At 58.7% G+C, this 19,277-nt stretch overlaps 4 protein-coding genes across 12 annotated transcripts; all 4 read right to left on the reverse strand.

Annotated features, from left to right (window-relative positions):
• Nucleotides 1-154: 154 nt before the first annotated feature.
• Nucleotides 155-5,879, reverse strand: HYAL3 (hyaluronidase 3). Of its 2 annotated transcripts, none has more exons than XM_055413890.2 (4): nucleotides 5,808-5,879; nucleotides 1,351-2,261; nucleotides 1,045-1,134; nucleotides 155-927 (listed from the first exon to the last, which is right to left on the reverse strand). In XM_055413890.2, the coding sequence occupies exons 2-4, from the start codon at nucleotides 2,242-2,244 to the stop codon at nucleotides 652-654; spliced, it is 1,260 nt and encodes a 419-aa protein (XP_055269865.2). In that variant the 5' UTR covers nucleotides 2,245-2,261; nucleotides 5,808-5,879; the 3' UTR covers nucleotides 155-651. The 2 variants fall into 2 exon arrangements, with proteins under 2 accessions (XP_055269865.2, XP_088687681.1); XM_088831555.1 differs by lacking the exon at nucleotides 5,808-5,879 and adding an exon at nucleotides 5,396-5,448.
• Nucleotides 2,981-5,936, reverse strand: NAA80 (N-alpha-acetyltransferase 80, NatH catalytic subunit). Of its 5 annotated transcripts, none has more exons than XM_055413891.2 (2): nucleotides 5,808-5,936; nucleotides 2,981-4,347 (listed from the first exon to the last, which is right to left on the reverse strand). In XM_055413891.2, the coding sequence occupies exon 2, from the start codon at nucleotides 4,250-4,252 to the stop codon at nucleotides 3,191-3,193; it is 1,062 nt and encodes a 353-aa protein (XP_055269866.1). In that variant the 5' UTR covers nucleotides 4,253-4,347; nucleotides 5,808-5,936; the 3' UTR covers nucleotides 2,981-3,190. The 5 variants fall into 5 exon arrangements, with proteins under 5 accessions (XP_055269866.1, XP_055269867.1, XP_055269869.1 ...); XM_055413892.2 differs by having other exon boundaries at nucleotides 2,981-4,370; nucleotides 5,808-5,889; XM_055413894.2 differs by having other exon boundaries at nucleotides 2,981-4,255; nucleotides 5,808-5,874.
• A 983-nt stretch (nucleotides 5,937-6,919) lies between these two features.
• Nucleotides 6,920-10,182, reverse strand: HYAL1 (hyaluronidase 1). Of its 3 annotated transcripts, none has more exons than XM_055413886.2 (4): nucleotides 9,674-10,182; nucleotides 8,271-9,194; nucleotides 7,817-7,906; nucleotides 6,920-7,646 (listed from the first exon to the last, which is right to left on the reverse strand). In XM_055413886.2, the coding sequence occupies exons 1-4, from the start codon at nucleotides 9,692-9,694 to the stop codon at nucleotides 7,329-7,331; spliced, it is 1,353 nt and encodes a 450-aa protein (XP_055269861.2). In that variant the 5' UTR covers nucleotides 9,695-10,182; the 3' UTR covers nucleotides 6,920-7,328. The 3 variants fall into 3 exon arrangements, with proteins under 3 accessions (XP_055269861.2, XP_088687679.1, XP_088687680.1); XM_088831553.1 differs by having other exon boundaries at nucleotides 8,271-9,318; nucleotides 9,674-10,181; XM_088831554.1 differs by having other exon boundaries at nucleotides 8,271-8,419; nucleotides 9,674-10,176.
• Nucleotides 10,183-13,100: 2,918 nt separating this feature from the next.
• HYAL2 (hyaluronidase 2) lies at nucleotides 13,101-18,257 on the reverse strand. 2 transcript variants are annotated; one of them, XM_055413887.2, is made up of 4 exons: nucleotides 18,120-18,257; nucleotides 15,036-16,015; nucleotides 14,245-14,334; nucleotides 13,101-13,830 (listed from the first exon to the last, which is right to left on the reverse strand). In XM_055413887.2, exons 2-4 carry the CDS (start codon nucleotides 15,963-15,965, stop codon nucleotides 13,420-13,422), a joined length of 1,431 nt encoding a protein of 476 aa, XP_055269862.1. In that variant the 5' UTR covers nucleotides 15,966-16,015; nucleotides 18,120-18,257; the 3' UTR covers nucleotides 13,101-13,419. The 2 variants fall into 2 exon arrangements, with proteins under 2 accessions (XP_055269862.1, XP_055269863.1); XM_055413888.2 differs by lacking the exon at nucleotides 18,120-18,257 and adding an exon at nucleotides 16,851-16,962.
• Between the last annotated feature and the right edge of the window lie 1,020 nt (nucleotides 18,258-19,277).

A 19,277-nucleotide genomic window follows, 5' to 3' on the forward strand; every position in this document is an offset into this window, starting at 1 on the left:
AGTCTACTCCGGGGGGCCCATAAGCCCACGACGCTCTTGCTGAACTATGCACCCACAATGCCCTGCGCCCTTCCCCAGCACGTGTAGTCATTAACTCTGAAGCTGCCCGCACTCTGCTGTCCACCACGCAGGACCCGCATCTCTCTGCATTTTGCATCAGGACGCTCACCACGGGAAGGGTGGTGGGTTTGGAAGAACTCGGGACCAGCCAAACCTCAGGCAGTGAAAGAAAAAGTAACTTTATGATGAAAGCAGAGTAGAGGCAACAGCTTAGCACTTGACAGATGTTAGCCAGAATCTCCTTGGGGCCCCACCCCCTTGCCCCAGGACTGGTCTCCTGTGACCTCTGCGCAGACTCAGTGAGATATAGAACAGAGCCCTGGGCTGGCAACCTTAACTTTTTGGCATATTGACTTTTCCTGGGGCTGCTTTCATGTCAGGAGGATCAGGTGATCACAGAGGGCCTCTGGTTTTAAAATGGTGTGTTTCTTCTGGCCTCTTCCACTCCCCAGGGGTGCTTTGGGAAGTGGGGTATGTGCATGGGAGAAGTGACAATAAGCTACATCGAACAAGAGGGGGACAGAGTCCTCCCTCCAGGGCTGGAAAAATGGCAGCAGGAACAAGATGGCCAGGGGCAGGTGACTCCTGGCTTTATGTTGCTTCTTCAGGCCCAAGCTCAGGCCCAGGCTCCTGGCAGGTAGGGCCAGCCCAGCCCTGGTAACAACGGCAGCTGAAGGACTCCCAAGCTCCACGGCTGCCATCTGGCTGCAGATGCAGAAAGACTTGTAGTTGTCCAGGGTTTTGCCAAGCACAACGGCCATGGCCATGGCATCGCTGGTGACTGCAGGCCACAGCTGCCCTGGTCACGTTGATCACATAGGGGCCCAGGGTGCCCACTAGATAGTCATGGAGATGCCAGCACTCCTCCTGAGGAGAAGGGAGGGATGTATCAATGCTCCTGTCCCATGGCCCTGCCATGGTCTTTCCCCATCTCTGGGACCCCAGCATAGGCTGTGTGGCAGGCTGGAGGGGGGCAATGATCACCTCAGAACTGGAGAAGCTCAGGTCTCCCCAGAGCACCACGCCGGCTGTCCCCAGTGCCGCGCTAACACCAATGGTCTGCACAAGTTCATCCTGGGGGCAGAGAGCTGCTAAGCCAGGGCAGGAATGCCCAGCTCCTTCTAGCCCTACCTCTACCTTCAAGAACTTTCATGGCTCACTGCCATGATCTGATTCCACCTCTAGAGGAGGGCTCCTTGGCCCTGAGCCTCTCTGAGGGGCTTCTCAGGCCCTCCACTCAGAAAATGTCATGCCTCCCCATCAGACCCCTAGATTTCAGCTTTCACTCACCTGGGACAGGAACCTCCCAGAGCTCTGGTGTGTGAGGCGGGCATAGGCCAGGACAGGCAGGGGATGTGGGTGCCCAGCAACAGCCACACGGAAGGCCTCCTCCAGGCGGTATCGGACAAATGCCTGGTGGTGAGCAGGTGGTAGCCTGGGTGGGAGGTATATGCTGGGGAAGAGGGCACTGGAGGCGGCCCAGAGCCAACGCAATTGGGTGTTGCGGGCCAGGGCCGCAGCATGGCAGTGGCCCGTGTAATTGGAAGCTGTACCACGCCAGCCATTGCCACAGGCTGGGAAGCGATAGAAGCCCCAGAGCCCATGGGGCTGCAGCGTCCGGCCGAGCCACAGTGTGTCCTCCATCAGTGCACGGGCTGCCTGTTCGAAGCCAATGCGGGCCTTGTGGAGTTGCTCCTGGGGATCCAGGTTGGGGAATACCCATTGTGCCCAAGCCCAGGAGGCAGCCCGATAGACTTGGCGGCGGCCCCAATTCCCGGCCCAGAGTGGACACCATTCCTCCCAGTCCAGGACTGCCAGGCCAGCGAAGCCTGGCCACAGGCTGCGGCGGATCTGATATGCAACCCGTGCCAGGTGGCGGTCCAGAGGCACAGCCTGTGGAATGCCCCCATTGTGAGCTGTGCCCCTTGGCCCAAGGTAGGGGTAGAGGCCCAGCCGGTTCTTGTAGAAGATGGTGACATTCTGGCCTTGGAAATGCTGGCCACGGTTGGCTGAGATGCCCAGGGCCTCGAGTGGCAGGGGCACGCCAAAGCGGTTCTTACAGTGTGCTGAAGGCACGTTCCACAGCACCGAGAAGGGGCGTGCAGGGGCCTGAAGCAAGGATCGGCCATGCCCCAAGCACAGGGCCACCCCTAGCACCAGGGCCAGGCCTAGCTGCATGGTCATGCCCCAGGAATGGAAACCTGCAGGAGAGAGGGGGTGTGAGCTTAAGAGTCCACGGCCATGGCCACACCTTCCCCACAGCAGACCAAGCTGGGAAGACTCCTCCAGCTCCTCCTCACAAGGAAGAGAGGTGAGAAAAGCATGGTTCCTATGGGATCTCGTAGACCTCTCAGAGCAACCCCAGCCCAAGCTGGCCAGGGCATCTCCCTTCCCTGTTGTCCATCTCTACCATGGCAGCACTGTGCCCTCTGACACCTCTCCCACACTCAGCTCTCACAAGTCCCCTTTTTTTCCTCTGCCCATTTTGTTTCCTGTCCTAAGAACAGGAACCTAAGAACTCAACCTCCACTCTGCCTGACTTAATTTCTACTCAGCACTCAGGTCTCTTGCTATGACATCATCTTCTGGCGCAAGTGCAGTGAGGACATTTGAGCTCCCACTGCCCCAGCATAGGCCTTGTCATTATATGCCTGCCCTGTCCCTTGAGTTGAGACTGTATCTGTCTAGTTCCTCCCTGCCTGTGCCCAATCCAGGACCTGTCGCACAGCAGGTGCTCGGCGAATGGTGATGAGTGAAAGTGGAAAGAAACACCCTGATGCCTGAGGCAGGCAGAGTGAGAGAAGCAAGGGCTTGCCCTCCATCCATGGCCCTGAGGCCAAGGTGCATCGGGGGCCTCCTGCAGGGATAGCGGACCTAAGAAATGACTGGCAGATGAGGGTGGGGGTCAACAAATACACTGTCACAGACACACCCAACAAGCCTTTATTCAGCCACAGTGAGAGCTCTGAGCCACAGCCATGGTGCCATCTCCACTGGCACTCAGGAAACATGCCTCAGTTGAAGCTTCCTTCAGGGGCTAGAAGCTGAGGGATGGCCAGTGGGCTGAAGCTGCTACTGTCCTGGGCAGTCAACTGACCCAGAAAGACAGCATCTTGCCCTGGGAATAGCCTCAGATGTCTTTCTCCATCCAGAATATGGGGCGTCCTCTCAAGTCTTGGTATTGTGTCTCCAGGAGGCTTTGTGGAGGGGGCCCTGCTGGAGGTGGGGGTAAGGTGGTCGGGGGTTCAGGAAGGGGAGGGGGTGGCAGCAATGATGACCCCTTGGGGACTCTTGGGACAGCTTGGGCAGTCAGGCTAGGGGTGACCTTGCAGGGTGACCAGGGAAAGGGGGCCCTGGGGAAGGCATTGAACAGGGTGGCAGGCAGTCGCCGGCTGGTGAAGACCAGGCCCTGCACTGGCTCACCCAGCTGGTAGCCCAGATGGGCATAAAAGTGCAGCTGGTCATGGGTGGTGAGGTGTAGCCGGCGGAAGCCCCGGGCCCGAGCAAAGGCTTCAAGGCCCTCCATGAGACGGCGGCCAAAGCCACGGCCCCTCAGTGCCCGGGCCACCACCACGGTCTCCACTAGGAGGCTCTGGGGCCGGTCCAGCACCCGGGACAGGCGGGCATGGCCCACCACAATGGGGGCTGCCTCTGGCATGGGTCGGGGGCTTAGCAGCATCAAGCAGAGAGGGAAGGCGTCTGAGGACTGGCCCAAGGAGTGGAGGCGGGAGGCGCGGCTGCGGGGCCACTGCTCGTTGATGAGGTCGGCACAGGCATCCAGGAGCTCAGGTCGGCAGTGCACAGGCTCCAAGGTCAGCTCAACCAGGTTGGGGACTGGGGTCTCCTCTGGCTGGCGTGCAGGATCCAGGGTCAGCTGAGCTGAGCCAGAACTGAGGGTCATCTCTGGATGGCATGCGGAAATCAGGGTCAGCTCAGCTAGCCTGGGGCTCAGGGTCAGCTCTGGCTGGCGTGGAGGATCCAGGGTCGGCTTGGCCAGGTTGGATCTCAGGGTCACCTCTGGCTGGCATGCAGGATCCAGAGTAAGTTGGGCTGGGCGGATACTCAGGATCGGCCCCACCTGGTACACAGGGTCTAGGCTACAGATCAGCAGGCCTCGGCCAGGGCTCAGAGTCAGTTCTCGTCTACATGTAGGATCCAGGCCCAGCTGAGTCAGGCTGGGAGCCAGGGTCATCTCCTGCTGGGGTACAGATGGCTCAGGGCCAGGCAGGGGATTAAGGCCACAGTCTCCAGGCAGTGGGATCTCCTCAGACCACAAGGTTGCTGCTCCTGTGGATAACAGCCATGCTGGGCTGTGCCAGAAGGGAGGATGGGGTTGGGGCAGGGAGTGGCTGACAGAGTGCTAGGGGGGGCCATGCATCCTGGATCTCATCTGATGGCCCAGGTGACCTGGAGGATCCCATCCCTTATACTTGGAGGCGCTGACTCAGATGGAGAGCACAGGGGATGGGTCCAGGGTGCTCTGCCTTATACTGGATGGAGGCTGAGGGCTAAAGGCTAGGGCCGGCCCCAAGAACTCAAGAGGCCTGGCCCCAGCCTGCTCTGGCTACCACTTTGTCCTCCCCAGGACAGTAGATCCAGCCCTACACCACTGCAGCCGGCTGGCCATCAGACAGAACATGCAAACTAGATACCACAACTCCTTTTTTTAATCCCAGATTACCTTTGCAGAAAACACAGCTAACCCATGAACTCCCCTCTCCCTACTCCAAGTCCTAGCCTTTATGAACATCTGGGCCATGCTGGCCACTTAACAGATCCTGGCTTGCCATTCACCCACCCAACAGGCTCAATTTCCCCTCCCTGGACTGCTTTCCCTGCCTAGGGGACAGAGTCCATGGCTCCCTTCCCAAAACGGCCCAGCTCGGTACATTTTGATTGCATATGGACCCAACTGCCCCTCAGAAGGGGCCTGGCTCATACAGCAACGTAGCTCCTGCAGGCCTGGTTCCCCCACTGGTCTGTTCCGTAGTCACTCTAGATAAGAACCACAGCTTCCTTCCTACACCCACAGGGATGTCTAACGGCTAGCAGGTTGGGGGCTCAGACCTCCTGCCCCCAAACTCCATTGCTTGCCCATCCCACCTCAGGTTCTGCTGGCAGGAGGGTCTATGCCGGGGGATTTCTAGCGACAGGTGGCCTCCGGGCCCCACCTTTCTACGCACCTGCTTCAGAGGGGATGCGCTGGCTCCCTCCCCATCCCCACCTCCCCAGGAAGACCCTGTGAGCTTGAAGTCAATTTCACACTGGCCGGTAATAGGCAGCCCCCTTCCCTCACACCCCTTCCTTCACACTCAGAAGGCTATAAGCCTCTCACCTGCATCAGCCACCTCCGCATCAGCTGCACCTCTGGACCAGGAGGGAGGAAGCCCCAGGATCCGCCCCTTGGGCCTGGAACCCCAGACTTCCCCCACGGACTTAACCCCTTCTATGCCGACCCCACCCACTGTGGGGCGGGGCTCCCGGGTCCACCTAGAGAGGCGGCGGTCTCTCCCGCCTCGATTTCCCTCTTCCTCCCAGTGGGTGACAAACCGTGGAGTCTAGGGGTGGGGGCTTCGGAAGCTAGACTCTGGGCGGGTGTGGCTCGGCATGCTCTGGGAGGAACGACAGATGCAAGGGGGGCGTGCGGGGCGGCTTGGTCACTTGAGAACTGTCCGCGCGGGGCGGACGGGGAGAGCGGGGGGGACAGTGAAGACGAGCGCTGCGCATGGGGACGGGGTAGTACTGACATGTTGCCGGGCTCCGGGATGCTCCGCGTCCTCGCTTCTCCTGGATCGGTATCTCGCTGTCTCTGGCTCGGACCCCTCCGGCTCTCGGCGCTCGCCCCCTAGCGGGGCGGCGGACGAACTGCAGCTGTCCCGGCCCGCGGCACACCAACTAGTCCCGGGTCTTCCGGGTGGCCAGGCCCCGCCCCGGCCGCCCTGTACCTCCGCCTAGGCCCCGCCCCCGACCCGGCGGGTCATGATACAGACCAGACGCAGACTGGTTTCTACACGGTCTTTAGCTCTGTCCCTCCCACCCTGGTTTATCCTGGCCTCGCTCCCAGTGAGCCTGGCTCCATCTCGGGTTGGCTGGGCTTCCGTCCTCGCCCCGCCCCAACCTCAGATAGGTCTCGCCCAAAGTTTAGCTTTATCTGGGCTCACGCTATCCCTCCTCCGCGGCATGAAAACGATCAGGTGGAGCTTCTATTTCAAATTTGGGCCCCACACTGGGAAGCAGCCGCCCTTGGACACACATCAGATCTGAGTGAGAGAAAAGAACTTTTCCTGTACTCTCTGGATACCAGCGCCTGGACTTTTTAGACCCTCAACAAACAGCTTTTGAAGTTAGAATTCTGTTTTATTTGTGAAACTGCTACCTCTGAACGGATTCAGAGTGCATTGCAGAGCTGGTTACCATCGACTTATCCGTTCCGTTCCGTTCAGTCGCTCAGTCGTGTCCGACTCTATGCGACCCCGGGGACTGTAGCCTACCAGACTTCTCCGTCCATGGGATTCTCCAGGCAAGAACACTGGAGTGGGTTACCGTTTCCTTCTCCAGGGGATCTTCCCGACCCAGGGATCGAACCCGGGTCTCCCATATTGGAGGCAGACGCTTTAACCTCTGAGCCACCAGGGAAGCCCATCGACTTATCAGTAGGAGCCAAAAGGTTGTACCTCTCTGGCCAGGCAGCCCGGGCTTGAATCTCAGCTGCTCTGTTTTCTGGCTGTGCAACCTTGGGGAAAGTGCTTACCCTCCCTGGGTGTGCCTCAGTTTCCTTACAGCGTCGTGTTAGGATTGCACAGTTAAGTTAGCCTACATAAAATGCTTAGCACAGGACTTTGAAAGAGTAGATGCCCAGTGAATGTCAGTTTATTTATTTGTTATTTGTTTAACCGCACCACGCAGCATGCGTGATCTTAGTCTCCACCCATGGATCGAACCCATGCCCCCTGCAGTGGAAGCTCCACGTCTTAACCACTGGATGGCCAGGGAAGTCCCAAATGTCAGTGCTTGTGACTGCTTCTGTTTGAAGGCTGACTCAGTGTCTCCAGAGGAAGTATTTTTGACTCTGTTGGGTGGATGCCCAGGTCTCTAACTCCGTATGCAGCTATCTCGGTCTGTAAGCAAGTGTGCATGCACTGGTGTATGCTCATGACACTGGCTGAGTGGACTTCTGACTGTAACCTTGACTCCTGTGACTGCCTGGACTTGGGAAAGCCCTAGCCAGGCCCAGACTGCATCAGGTACTCCATGTGTGCCCATGCCAATCACCACATGCCCCACTGCTCACACCGTGTCCCCTTCCACCCACGGTAGCAGCGACATTCGAACTCCACCGCCATCCGCAACTGATCCTCGAGTGAGAGGACACCTTGTAGGGTCAGGGGCCCACCACCAGGTGTAGCCTTGATGGAAAAACTGGTGGAGTTGAGGATGAGGCGGGCCTTGGGGTAACTGGGGCGCCGGGCACAACGGCCATGGCCGGAGCATAGGACCTGACTGCACAGACGAGCCCCGCTGGTCACATTCAGGATGGAAGGTCCCAGTGTCGTGTCCACATAGTCCTTGATGGCCTGACATGATTCCTAGGTGGGAAGGGGAGCATCAGAGACACCATGGCCATGCATGGGTCCACCTAGGACACTGAAGCACTTGCCAAGGCTGCAGGAGTAAAAGGTGGGCTGGGGTCTCCCCTGTCAGCCTGGCGGCCCCACCCGTGCCCCCACCCTCACCCCCATCCTGGTCCTGAGCTCACCTTGGTGCTTGTGTTCGCCCAGCTCACCCAGAGCACCACTCCCGCTGCCCCCTGGGCTGCACTCTCTCCCAGGCTGTGTTCCAGATCCTCCTGAGAAAAGGACAGAATAGCTCTGAGGGGGCCTCTCTGGCTTCCCACAGCAGGCTGCTGTATCACTACTGGATGGGACAAATAATTCATAACCCGCACTGGGGGCTGCTCTAGCCTTGGTGACCAGAGGCAAGCCTGCCCTCCCTCTAGCCTGTGAGTGCCGTGCAGGCAGGGACACTTTCTTTCTGAAGAAGGTTGAATCAGAACTTGGCACACAGGAGGTGCTCAAAGAATGTGAAAGGGCATGGATGAAGGTGTGCCCTGAGGCTAAAGGGCCCCAGGGCTGTGTGGCCTCAGGTGCTGGACTAAGGCCTGGCAAGGCAGGTCACAGGTGGGCGGGGTCACAGGTGAACAGGTGACTCACCGGGGGCAGAAAGTGGTCAGTCATGTCGTAGAAGATCTGCATGTAGGGCAGCACCAGCAGCTTGGAGTCCCCAGCACCTGCCGCCACACGGAATGCCTCAGCCACACGGTGCTGCACGTACATCTGTGCCTTCTTCGTGCCCTCCAGTGCTGCAGGCAGGTAGATGCTGGGGTAGAGGGCACGGCTCTGGCCCCACAGCCACCCGAGCTGGTCATTCTGGACACGGATCTTTAGTGGACACTGGCCGGTATAGTTGGGACTTTTAAAGTTATAGTTGTAGCACTCAGGGAAATTATAGAAGCCCCAGAGGCCCTGAGGCCGCAGTGCTTGTCCCAGCTTGAGGGTGCCTGCCATCCACTCCTCTGCAGCCTCCTCGAACTGGCCCTGAGCTGCGGCCTCCACCCGAGGAGCTGGCCAGTCTGGGTGCTGCTTCTGTACCAGTGCCCGTGAGCGCTGCCGGTAAATGTCCTTGGTGTCCCAGTTGAAGGCCCAGCGCGGGCGCCATGCCTCCCAGTCAATGACTGCCAGCCCTGAGAAGTGAGGCTCAGGGATGGCAGCCACGATGTCCTGGAATGTGTGGGCCAGGTGGGTATTCAGGCTGGCATTCTGGGGCAGGCCACCAAACACAGGCTCCCCAGCAGATGTATAGTAAGGGTAGGTACCCAGCTGGGAGCTGTAGAAAATGGTCATGTTAGGGCCGCGGAAGGTCTGCCCCGGGTTGGTCACTACATCAAAGATACTGATGTCCACATCCACGCCGTGTTTCTTGACACACCACTCGGTGTTAGCATTCCAGATGGTGGTGAAGGGCTGGTTAGGTACCACAGGGTCCCGGGAGCCTTGGGTCATGCTAATCAAGTTCAGGAAGAGGGTGCAGACAGGAAGCCAGTGGGCTGCCATAGCCCAGGGCAGGTGTAGGGAAACCTGGCCAGGGAGGGCAAAGCAGAGAGCAGGCCTTGAACTCTCTGACCCCTACTGAGGGCAGGCAGGACAAGTCCCTTATGAATCCACTTCTGTTCTGTCTTCAGGCAAGTATGGACCTGCAGGGCTGAGGGTGATCAGAGGGCAAAGGAGAGGCATTGAGGGGAACACAGCCCCTAGAGGGCACACTTGACTTGCCTCTTGGGCCGGCCTCTGCCTCCCTTACAGACCTTGTCTTGGCTTAAGCTCGCCCACCCCCACTTCCCCAAGGGCCATAGAAGCCATGACATCTGTCTTGAGAAGCGTGGGTGAGAGCCAGGCCCTCAGCCCCCAGGCTGGCCAACAGATGGAGGCAGGGGTTTCCCTGTCTCTTCCGCGAGGAATCCTGGCCAGACATTGGAGAAGGGGACGCTCAGTGACGCAGGAAAGGTCAACCCAGCCCTTCTGAACACCCTCCAGTCTGCCCACTTGTCCCTGCTGACCTCAGGGCTGAAAGGCCTCATTCTCCAAACTTCCTGACCCCAGGGTGAGGGCCTGTGCAGGGATCAGCAAGATTCTGTTCCTTAACTCTGGCACCAGGCGAACCAACACTCTTGGAGGAAGAAAACTGCTGCTGGAAACGATGAGCTTTTGTAAGGGCTCACTCCACCCAGTCTGGGGGCGGGCTGAGGGGCGGGCCCTGGGTGAGAGGGCTGGGCCAGACAGCTGAGCCACCCCTGCACTCCTAGCATAAAAAAAAAAAAAAAAAAGCCCTTGGTCGGAGGTGGGACTGGGCGGGAAGTGGCCCCTCCCACTCTGTCAGCACTGGGGCTGGTCTTTCTGTCAGGACTGGGGTGGGTTTATTTGGGATGGGGTGTGAGTGGAGGCAGTGCGTGGGGGCTGTCTGGGTGGCAGAACCCACTGGGCAGGCTTGTCTGTAATAGTGGAGTCTGGGTGCTTTCCGCACAGAGCTGAATTATGACATCTGTGGGCACTAGGCACTTTCGCTTTTGTTGACCCCTTTCTTAAAAAAAACATTTTAAGGGAATTCCCTGGTGGTCCAGTGGTTAAGACTCTGCCCTTCCAATGCAGGGGGCAGGGGTTCGGATCAGGGAACTAAGCTCTCACAACCTTGTAGTCAAAAAAAAAAAAAAAAAAATATATATATATATATATATATATGCGTTCCGTTCCGTCGCTCAGTCGTGTCCGACTCTTTGCGACCCTGTGGACTGTAGCCTACCAGGCTTCTCCGTCCATGGGATTCTCCAGGCAAGAATACTGGAGTGGGTTACCGTTTCCTTCTCCAGGGGATCTTCCCGACCCAGGGATCGAACCCGAGTCTCCTGCACTGAAGGCAGATGCTTTAACCTCTGAGCCACCAGGGAAGCCCAATATATATATATAAAACAACTAAATTGGTATAAGAACAGATATAATCTAGACTGAACTCATTTTTTCTTCTGATTAAAAAAGATTAAAATTCAAACATTTTTTGTGGGCCTGTATAAATATTGTGGCCCTGTGCCTACCGTGCCTAGTGGATACGTCGCCCCTGCTTTAGGGACCTGTGTCTGCAGTCAGGGCTGCGCTGTCACCCTTTGTGTATGTGCTGGCTCAGCAACTGAGCCTTTATGAGGCTCCAGTTAGTGACCATCTGGGCCTCTCCACAAACTCCAGGAGAGTAGGCATGTGCGAGTGTGGGGCCTGGTGCCCAGGATCTGGGGTGTTTCAGACCGTTATCTTATGACCACTCGACTCCATGCGTATGTGACCATGGGTAGGAGCATGACACACTTGTTCTTTCCTTTGTGATTTCCCTTGTTTGCTGATTCAGACGCTAGTAACTGAGACCTTCGAGGTGCCCTGGCCCAGGCTTGCCTGCCTGACTTGGGTGAAGGAAGCATCACATCCCTGGTCCAGGGGAACGCACTGCCTGGGCCTACAGCCCAGTCTGAACTTGAGCTCATGGCCCCCCAGCACAGTGGTTACTGGAGCAGGGACACAGTTGGCTACCGTCCAGACTGGTCCTCTAGGCTGGCTAGGATGAAGTGGGCAGGGCTGAAGGGGAGGGCCCCGGGTGTTGGGGGCTGTGAGCACACCAGCCAGACCCAAGCACGGGATCTAATCACGACGGAGGAAGCTGAGGACTCTGTTCAGAATGCAGGGTCCCTGAGGGATGAGCATTAGTATTAGAGAGCTTGGCACAACTCCCAAGGGCTGAGGGGACAGGAGACTGTCAAGGTAGCCCCTGACCCCCTCTCCCCAAAGCTGCACCCTACCTCCTGAAACTGAGGCAACTCCTACATTACCCCCAGAAACCTATGGCTGCAATCGGCACAATCTGGCCCATCAGCATTCTCTGGATTTGGGGGGATGGCTTTCCCAAGCTCTAACCACACCATCCTCTTGCCTGAGTGCTTCTCTGTGGAACATTCTCCACTGTCCAGCATCTGACTTGGCCTTAGCATCCAATGTGCATCTCCATTTACACCATCATACCCCTGAATATATGGGCTTCCCAGGAGGCTCAGTGGTAAAGAATCAATGCAGGAGACAGGTCGGAAAGATCCCCTGGAGAAGTAAACGGCAACCCAGTCGCATATTCTTGTCTGGGAAATCCTATGGACAGAGGGGCCTGGCAGGCTATAGTCCATGGCATCACAAAAGGGCTGGATACAACTCCGTGACTAAACAAATAGCCCTGAGGATGGCTGTCTTTGTTGGTATGGTTCCTGGGTGCACCCCGCCCAGCCCTGGCACGCGTGTGGCTCAGTGCCTTCACTGAACAGGTGAGACAGCCACCGCCCTCAGACAAAATCAGGCCTGCTGCCACTCTTGAGCTGCCTGTGGAGACCCCCAGTCACACCCCGCCTCAAATTCTGCATGCCGCGTTGAGTTCTGTCTTCCTCCAGACTGCGCCCGTGCTTTGTTCCCAGCATCACGGTCCCCCCTCTTTCAAAACTCAGTGTAGAAAGCCCTTCCTCGAGGGTGCTTCCTGAGTCCTGGTGGTGGCATCAGGACTTCCCAAGGAGGGGTGCCCTTCTCACCACGTGGCAGTTTCCTGAGTCTGTAGGTGTCAGATGAGGGCAGGGGCTCAGTCCTCACTGATATGGATGGGAGGAATCCAGGTGTGGGTCCAGGGCTGGAGGGAGGGGCAGCGCCCCACCCAGGGTAACTCACAACAGAAGCAGAGGAAGTGAAGCAGGTCTGACTGCTCCGGCCGCTCCTTCTCTCCCCTGGGACGGCTGGGAACAAGCTATGCTCTCTCGTGGCCAGGACAGGGCTGCCTGTTGAGGATGGCCCCTCGCTCACCCAATCATTCATCTTTGCAGTGGAACAGGAAGTGGGCCTCATGATTCAGATCCCGGTGCCCTGTTGGCCTCCCCATGACTGTACCTGGTGGAGGACTCTGACCCAGAAGGGGAGAGGTGTGTGTGGCTGAAGTCCACTGCCCTTGAGAACAGGGAGTGGAGGAAACGCCCTTGCCTTTGAGAATAGCAGGGAGGAGCGATCTGGCTACCTGCCCAGCCAGGGAAGATCAAACATCCGTTTCCCACTTTCTCCCTGGGTGGGCGAGGCGAGGAGACTGGCACCAGCCCAGCTGGGAATACGGCACCAAGTAGGAGCAGCACAAGGGCCCTGCCCCTCACAGAAGGCTGGACCCAACTGCTTTCTAGTCAATGCAGAGAAAGCGAGGTCCTTGGTATGGGGGTAGAATGGGAGTCCCTCTGCTCCCAGTGGCCAGTGCCCTTGTAGGACAGCTACAGCAGGCAGTTCAGGCCTGCAGATCCCAGTGAATGTGTGTTATAGATGAGAAGTCCCCAGCAGAGAGTCTCACAGAGACACTGCTGAGCTCAAACCTTATTTGGAAGAGCCTGAAAGCGCTTTAACATGCCCTGGCCCAGGCACGGACAGTCCAAGCAAAGAAGCAGTTGTTTTATATTTAATTTACAAAAGAGACCCCAAAATAATAATAATAAACTATCCAGGGGCAGGGGAGTAGGGTCAGGTCCTCCCCGGCCCAGCTGTGCCCCTCTTCCTCTCTGGCAGGGAGAGACGGGGCCTTCCAGGGGACTGCCCCTCCCCCTTAGAACAGGGGGTGGGAGCTGGTATGGACATCCTACTGGGCATCCCAGAGGGCTCTGCCCCTCCAGACTCTGGTTTGTCCACCCCTTGCAGGCTCCTACATGCCTGGCAGACCCCTTGTGGCAGAGGCCAGCTGGCCTGGCAGCTGGGTGAGAGACGCTTACAAAGTCCAGGTGAAGGCCAGGACTGCCACCGCCAGCAGGCCAGTGAGGTGGGACCCAGCCCAGGCCCCACTGGCACCCCCAGCTGCCCGCCTGCGGTCCCACTGGCATTGCTCACCGCCCCAGCCTAAGTAGCACTGGCAGCGAAAGTGCATCTGTAGGTGGTTGCGGTCGGCCCAACTGAGTTCCCCCTCTGGTCGCAGCCGCGGCTCATCAGGTGCGTGGCTAGGCACTAGACGGAAGCTGCTGGCACTGAGGTGCAGGAAGGTGTGAGCGTTGGGGTCCCGGCGCACACAGCGCCCATGGCCATGGCACTGAGCCCAGCTGCAGTACTGGGCAGCCCAGGACACGTTGACAACATAGGGTACCAGCGACCGAGTCAGATAATCCTTGAGGCGCCGGCAGGTCTCCTGGGGGTAGAGGACAGGGAGGAGGGTCAGCTGCCTCAGCCCATGCGGGAACTCTGTCCACACTGCGTGACTGCACCTTCTTTTAACAGCACGTGCATCCACGCACGCGCACACACACGCACGTACGCCTGACCCCTCACTGTTCCCGTTCCTTCTAAGAAGAGGGTGCGGGCAGGGACTGGAACCCAGCAGGGCAGGTGGGGCAGGGTGGAACTCAAGAGCTGGTCAAGACAACAACTCCCCCTTCCTGGGTGAAGGGCAGGGGTGGGGGTGGGGGCAGATCCTGTCTTCTCTGTTGGGACACGGGCTGCCTTGGGAAACAGAGGAAGGGAACACTTTGAGGTTTGCAGCCAAAAGCGCACTCTGCCTCTCCCTGCAGACTCAGCTCTGGTTGGCTGGGTGGGTCTTACTTACGTTGCTGGTGGTGAACCCTGCGTCACCCCAGAGGATGACACCGGCTGCACCCAGGGCAGCACTCTCACCAATGGTGGAGATGAGATCCATCTGGAGGGGAAGTGGGTGAGACCACAGGGTGAGAAGGACAGACGGGGTGGGCAGGCCCTAGCCTGTACCCATTTGCGGACCCCCAACTCCAGCCCAGCCCTCCCCTTCTCACCCCCAGGCAGCAGCTGTTGCACTTTCTCCTTAAATGTTTAAGCCATTTCCACCCCCTACTTTGGCCTCCAATTCTCAAGCCAAGAGCCCACTTGAGCCTGGCATGCATCTATAAGTCGTGTCCAACTCTTTGCAACCCCATGGACTGTAGCCCGCCAGGCTCCTCTGTCCGTAGGATTTCACAGGCCAGAAAACTGGAGTGGGTTTCCATTCCCTTCTCCAGGGGATCTTCCTGACCCAGGGATCGAACCCAGATCTCCTGGCTCGCAGGTGGATTTTTTACCGTCTGAGCCACCAGGGAAGCCCTACATCTGTCAGGATGGACTACGAAGTCAGAATGCTAGGCCCGAGTGCCTCCCCTGCCTAGATTTCCTGGGAAGTTCTGGCCAAACTTCTCAGCATCTCTGGGCCTCAATTTTTTTATCCACAAAATGGAGATAACAAGGTCACCCGCTCATAGGGTTACAGAGAGAATGAGGTGAGGGGATGTAGTGTAGTCAGTAAACTTAAGGGTAGGAGGCCCCCTGGTAACCCAAACCTGCGTGCAGTGCTTTCCCAAGGAAGAACACAGGGCCCTGGGAGCCACATACCTCACTAAGCCCTGTGAGCCCGCGGCTGTAGGTGGGCCTCGTGAAGACATACACCGGGAGAGCGTGGTTGGCATGGTGGGCTTCAGCCACGCGAAGAGCCTCCTGGACACGGAAGCTGACAAAGTTGCGGCCGTGAGTGGAGGAAGCCAGGGTCTCTTCCAGGTAGACAGAGGGGAAGAGGGCCGTGCTCTCGGCCCAGAGCCAGGCCAGCTGGTCATTTCGGGAGACCTCAACATCAGGGCAGCGGCCTGTATAGGTCTCCCAGTTCTGCACATAATCATGGTTATAACAGTCAGGGAAGAGGTAGAAGCCCCATAGGTGTCGAGGCCGAAACGCCTTGACAAATCGCAGTGTCTCCAGCATGAACTGCCGGGCAGCAAACTCAAACTCATACTGCGCCTCCTTGACCACGCGCTCTGGTGGCCAATCAGGGTGGCGACTGGCCACCAACTGGCGTGACGATCGGCGGTACACATCCTTGTCCTGCCAGTTGCGCACCCAAACTGGCCGCCAGTCCTCCCAGTCGATGACTGCCAGCCCTGCAGGCTCCTGTGTGCGAATGTAGTGCTCCACGTGTCCCTTCAGCATCTCCAGGTGTACCCAGAGGCTGCCATTCTGTGGCACACCACCATGCACTGACCTCCCCGCCGAATTGAAGTGCGGATACATGCCCAGCCGGTCACGGTAGAAGATGGTGATGTTCTGATTTACAAAACCCTCGTTAGGTGAAGCCTGCACATCAAAGGCCTTCATGTCCTTTGGGTCCAATGGCATCTTGTGGCGTGGGCCACAGTCCTGTGTGGGCACATCCCATGCAACCACAAAGGGCCGGCCTGTGAAGATGGGTGGTGCTGTGGGCTTCAGCTCCGTGGCCCATGCCACCACCAACACCAGGGCCAGTGTGACGGCAGGGCCCAGGTCTGTCCACATGCTGGGGGCTGCAGGAAGTCAGTGTCACCTGCCAGGCACCAGCTCAGGAACTGGTGAAAAGGTGGGAGACAGCAAGTGAGTCCAGAGGATCCTGGAGGTCATCTACCCCAAACCCATCCACACTCCCAAGGCCCATGCTTCATTAGGCCACCGTGCCCAGGATTGTTCAGACTCTATTATTAGCTATAACAGGTCTGAAAGACCATAGGCCACTGAAGGACAGCCAACACATCCCAGTAGCTCACTGCCAGGAGCACAGGGTTCCTTCCTGGACAAGTAGCCTATGGCTGGGCAGGAACTCCTGTTAGATCTGTGACCCCTCTGAAACTGGACAATTTGAGCTAAGGATTCACTGCCTAGAGGCTCACCTATGACTGAGTATCACCCAGGACAAAGTTTCTGAGAGCCCAAACCGAGGCCCACTCTACCCCGTGAAGAACTTTTGGTCCTGAGAAATCACAGCATTTGGGTGAGGCAAGGAAGGCACAGCTCTTGCAGTAGCTAGGAAGCTGTAACTCAGCCCAGAGTTGGTATCTTTTTTAGCACCCGCCCAACAGAAAAGTGAGGCTAACAGACTTTATCTCAGCGCAGACACTCTCCCCCAGCTTGGTGGAGGCCCCGCGGGGACAAAGGGGTGGTGGATCTCCCACGGTGGCGCCAGCAGACCGGCCTTTCCCTCTACAGCTACCAGGAATGCGCGTGCCCGCCGGCCAAGCGGCCGGGGGTAAAAGCCCACTCCACCTGGCCTTTGTCCGGAACCCCGCCCCCGCCCCGCACGTGGGGGCTGAACCCTGCCGGCAAGGGGGGCGGTCTGGGCAGCCTCCCCGGGGGGTTCAGAACACAGCCCGCGGAGACAGCAGCTCGGCTCGCACTGCCCTCCCTCACCTCGCGCAGGGCGCCGCCGGGACCTGCGCCATAGCCACCTCCATCTCCGTCCCAGCCCGGCCCGCAGCTCTCCTATGCGCGGCCCCGGCTCAGCGCCTCTACTGTCTCCGCCCCCCCCAACCCAGCCCGCCGGCCCTTTAAGAATCCAGCGCGGAGGCGGGCCCTGCGCAGGATTTGCGACGCGGGAGGGAAGGTGTGCCTGACTTTCGAGCTGCCAGTACCGCGCTTTGGGCTCCGTGGGCCCCAGATCCTCTTCCGAGGAATGTAGCCACCAGTCTGGGGCTCTGAGGTGCCTCCAAGTTGGGCTTTCTTCTGGAGTCTCAGCCATGAGCGCCAAGTCAGCCCTAAAGTTCACCCCCGCAACCTGCGGCCAGTGGTACACTCCTCCCTGCTCCGCGACGCGGCCAGCCGCTTAAAGGGACAGCGTAAAAGACGAGGGTCGGGAAGGGAGTGAAGGGAGTGTGGCGTTCCCTCATTCGTCCGTAAGGAGGTGCTGTAGGCCCCTGAGGCCTTGGCTGGGGGCAGTAGTGAATCTGGCTCTGCACCCCTGAGTGTAATCTCCAGTCCTGGCGGCCCCCTATGTATGGAAAGGGGGACGGTGACCCGCAGCCTGTCTGCGATCTCCCGGGACAGTACTGCCCCGCCCCCCTTACGGTTCAGGGCTCCCCTCCCCCGACCCTGGTCGGAAGGGAATCCCCGCCCCTTGCCAAGTCTGGGGCTGGGGGGCCTAGCACCCGCGTCTTAGCCCATCCAGGGCTGGGTGGAAGCAGTGGTTGTCTTGGTAACACAAGCTGTGGGTCGCAGTTAGGCCTGCCTGGCTGGAAGCTTATAAGCCCAGCGAGCCCTGAGGGTAGGGCGTCCCCCTGCTCCCGACTTGCACCTGGGACGGGCCAGTCCTTGGGCTCCTATCCCCTCTGTCCAGCCTCTGTGGGCCCTGTGGGAACCCCAAGTCGTCCTTTCAACTCTGAGAAGGCTGCCACCCTTACAGAAGTTCCTGGCCTGACAGCAGAGAAAGCCGGCTCAGCCAGAAGGGTTCCCTTGGGCCTCCGCTGGGTATCGTCTATTTCGCCCTGCACGCCCCTCCCTCTGGGGAGCAGGCTTGGAGGTGCAATGGAAGCGAGAATTCCTTGCCTCTTCCTAAATCCGCTTCCCCGGGGTCCTCAGCTCCCGGGTCTGCTTGGCCAGCCCATGCCCCGCGCACGCGCTTGGGAGGAGAGAAAGGGAGCGCCATGTACCAGGGTGCAAACCAGTCGTCTGCCCTGGGCTCACCTGTGTGGGAGTCCGTCGGCCCAGTAGGTCGGCGGCCTCCCTCCTTCCCGGGGTAAGTCTAGCCAAGCTACTAGCGCCAGCTCCTGCCCTTTGGGCAGCCCGCCGGCGACTTGATAAACCCCATCCCTCCCACCGGCTCCCGCCTCCCACCCCAACCCTTTATCCTCACTTCCTGCTGCCCCTCAGAGAGGAAAGGGCCAGGAACAGGCGCGGGGGAAGGGACCGCCTTGACCCTGTTTCCCTCCGGTATGTCCTGCTGGCTGGTTGCCTGCCCTGCCCCTCCCCTGAGTAGGCCCTGGCCCAGCAAACTGCACCAGGTGACAGTAAGGCTGGAGGACCCAGCCAAGGTGCCAGCCTCCCCCATGCTGACAACTTCCCAAACCTGCCCCTAGGGCTGAGGCCCATCCTCAAATCCAGCAGCTTGAGTGGAGGGGCCCCGGTGGTGGTGCTTTGGGAAGTCAAACTACTTGGGGGATGTTTGGCAGATGGTTTCCTAAAGCAGGTGGTGAAGAGAACCAGCCCTGGGGTGGGGGGTGTTGGGGGAACTTACAGGAGCTGAGTCATTTTTTTTCCACTGAGAGCGGAAGCATCTCATGTGTGAGTGGACAAAGTGTGACAGCATGTTGATGTGGGTGATGGGGGGAGGAGGGACAGGGCTTGGGAGCCTTCTGTACGGTGCTATCCTGTCAGAGGACATTCCTGGTTGCTTCTCACTAAGATGCTGCCAGAGTACAGGGCTCCTTACAAAATGGGTGAGGGGAGGGGTGTATTTCTGTGGCAAGAGAGTGTCCATAATGTGGCTCGTGCCAGGGAGGGCTGCAGCAGGTTTCCAGCAGACTCCTCCAGAGGAGCAGACAACTCTGCACACCCTCAAATCACCCTGGGCCTACTCCCCCTGGACCTACCATGCCACCCCTTTGATGCCTAGGGCCTCTCCCCTAATAGAAGGCTGTGTAAGCCTGGTGGAATGGGGAAGGTGGGCACATATCCTAGTCTTCCCCTGATGACCAAGGAGTCCAGGACATGGTATGGGAGGATGGTGTCCCTGGACCACCATGCTGGCTCTGTAAGGGACACAGGCCTTGGAAGCTCCAAGGGCAGGGGCCCCTGGGGAAACAAAGGCTAGACCACTGTTCCAGGGCAGGGACATTTCCTCAG

This window comes from Moschus berezovskii, chromosome 24, assembly GCF_049115385.1.
Source record: "Moschus berezovskii isolate FMDL1 chromosome 24, NW_MosBer_1.0, whole genome shotgun sequence".
In the NCBI taxonomy this organism is placed as follows: Eukaryota; Metazoa; Chordata; class Mammalia; order Artiodactyla; family Moschidae; genus Moschus; species Moschus berezovskii.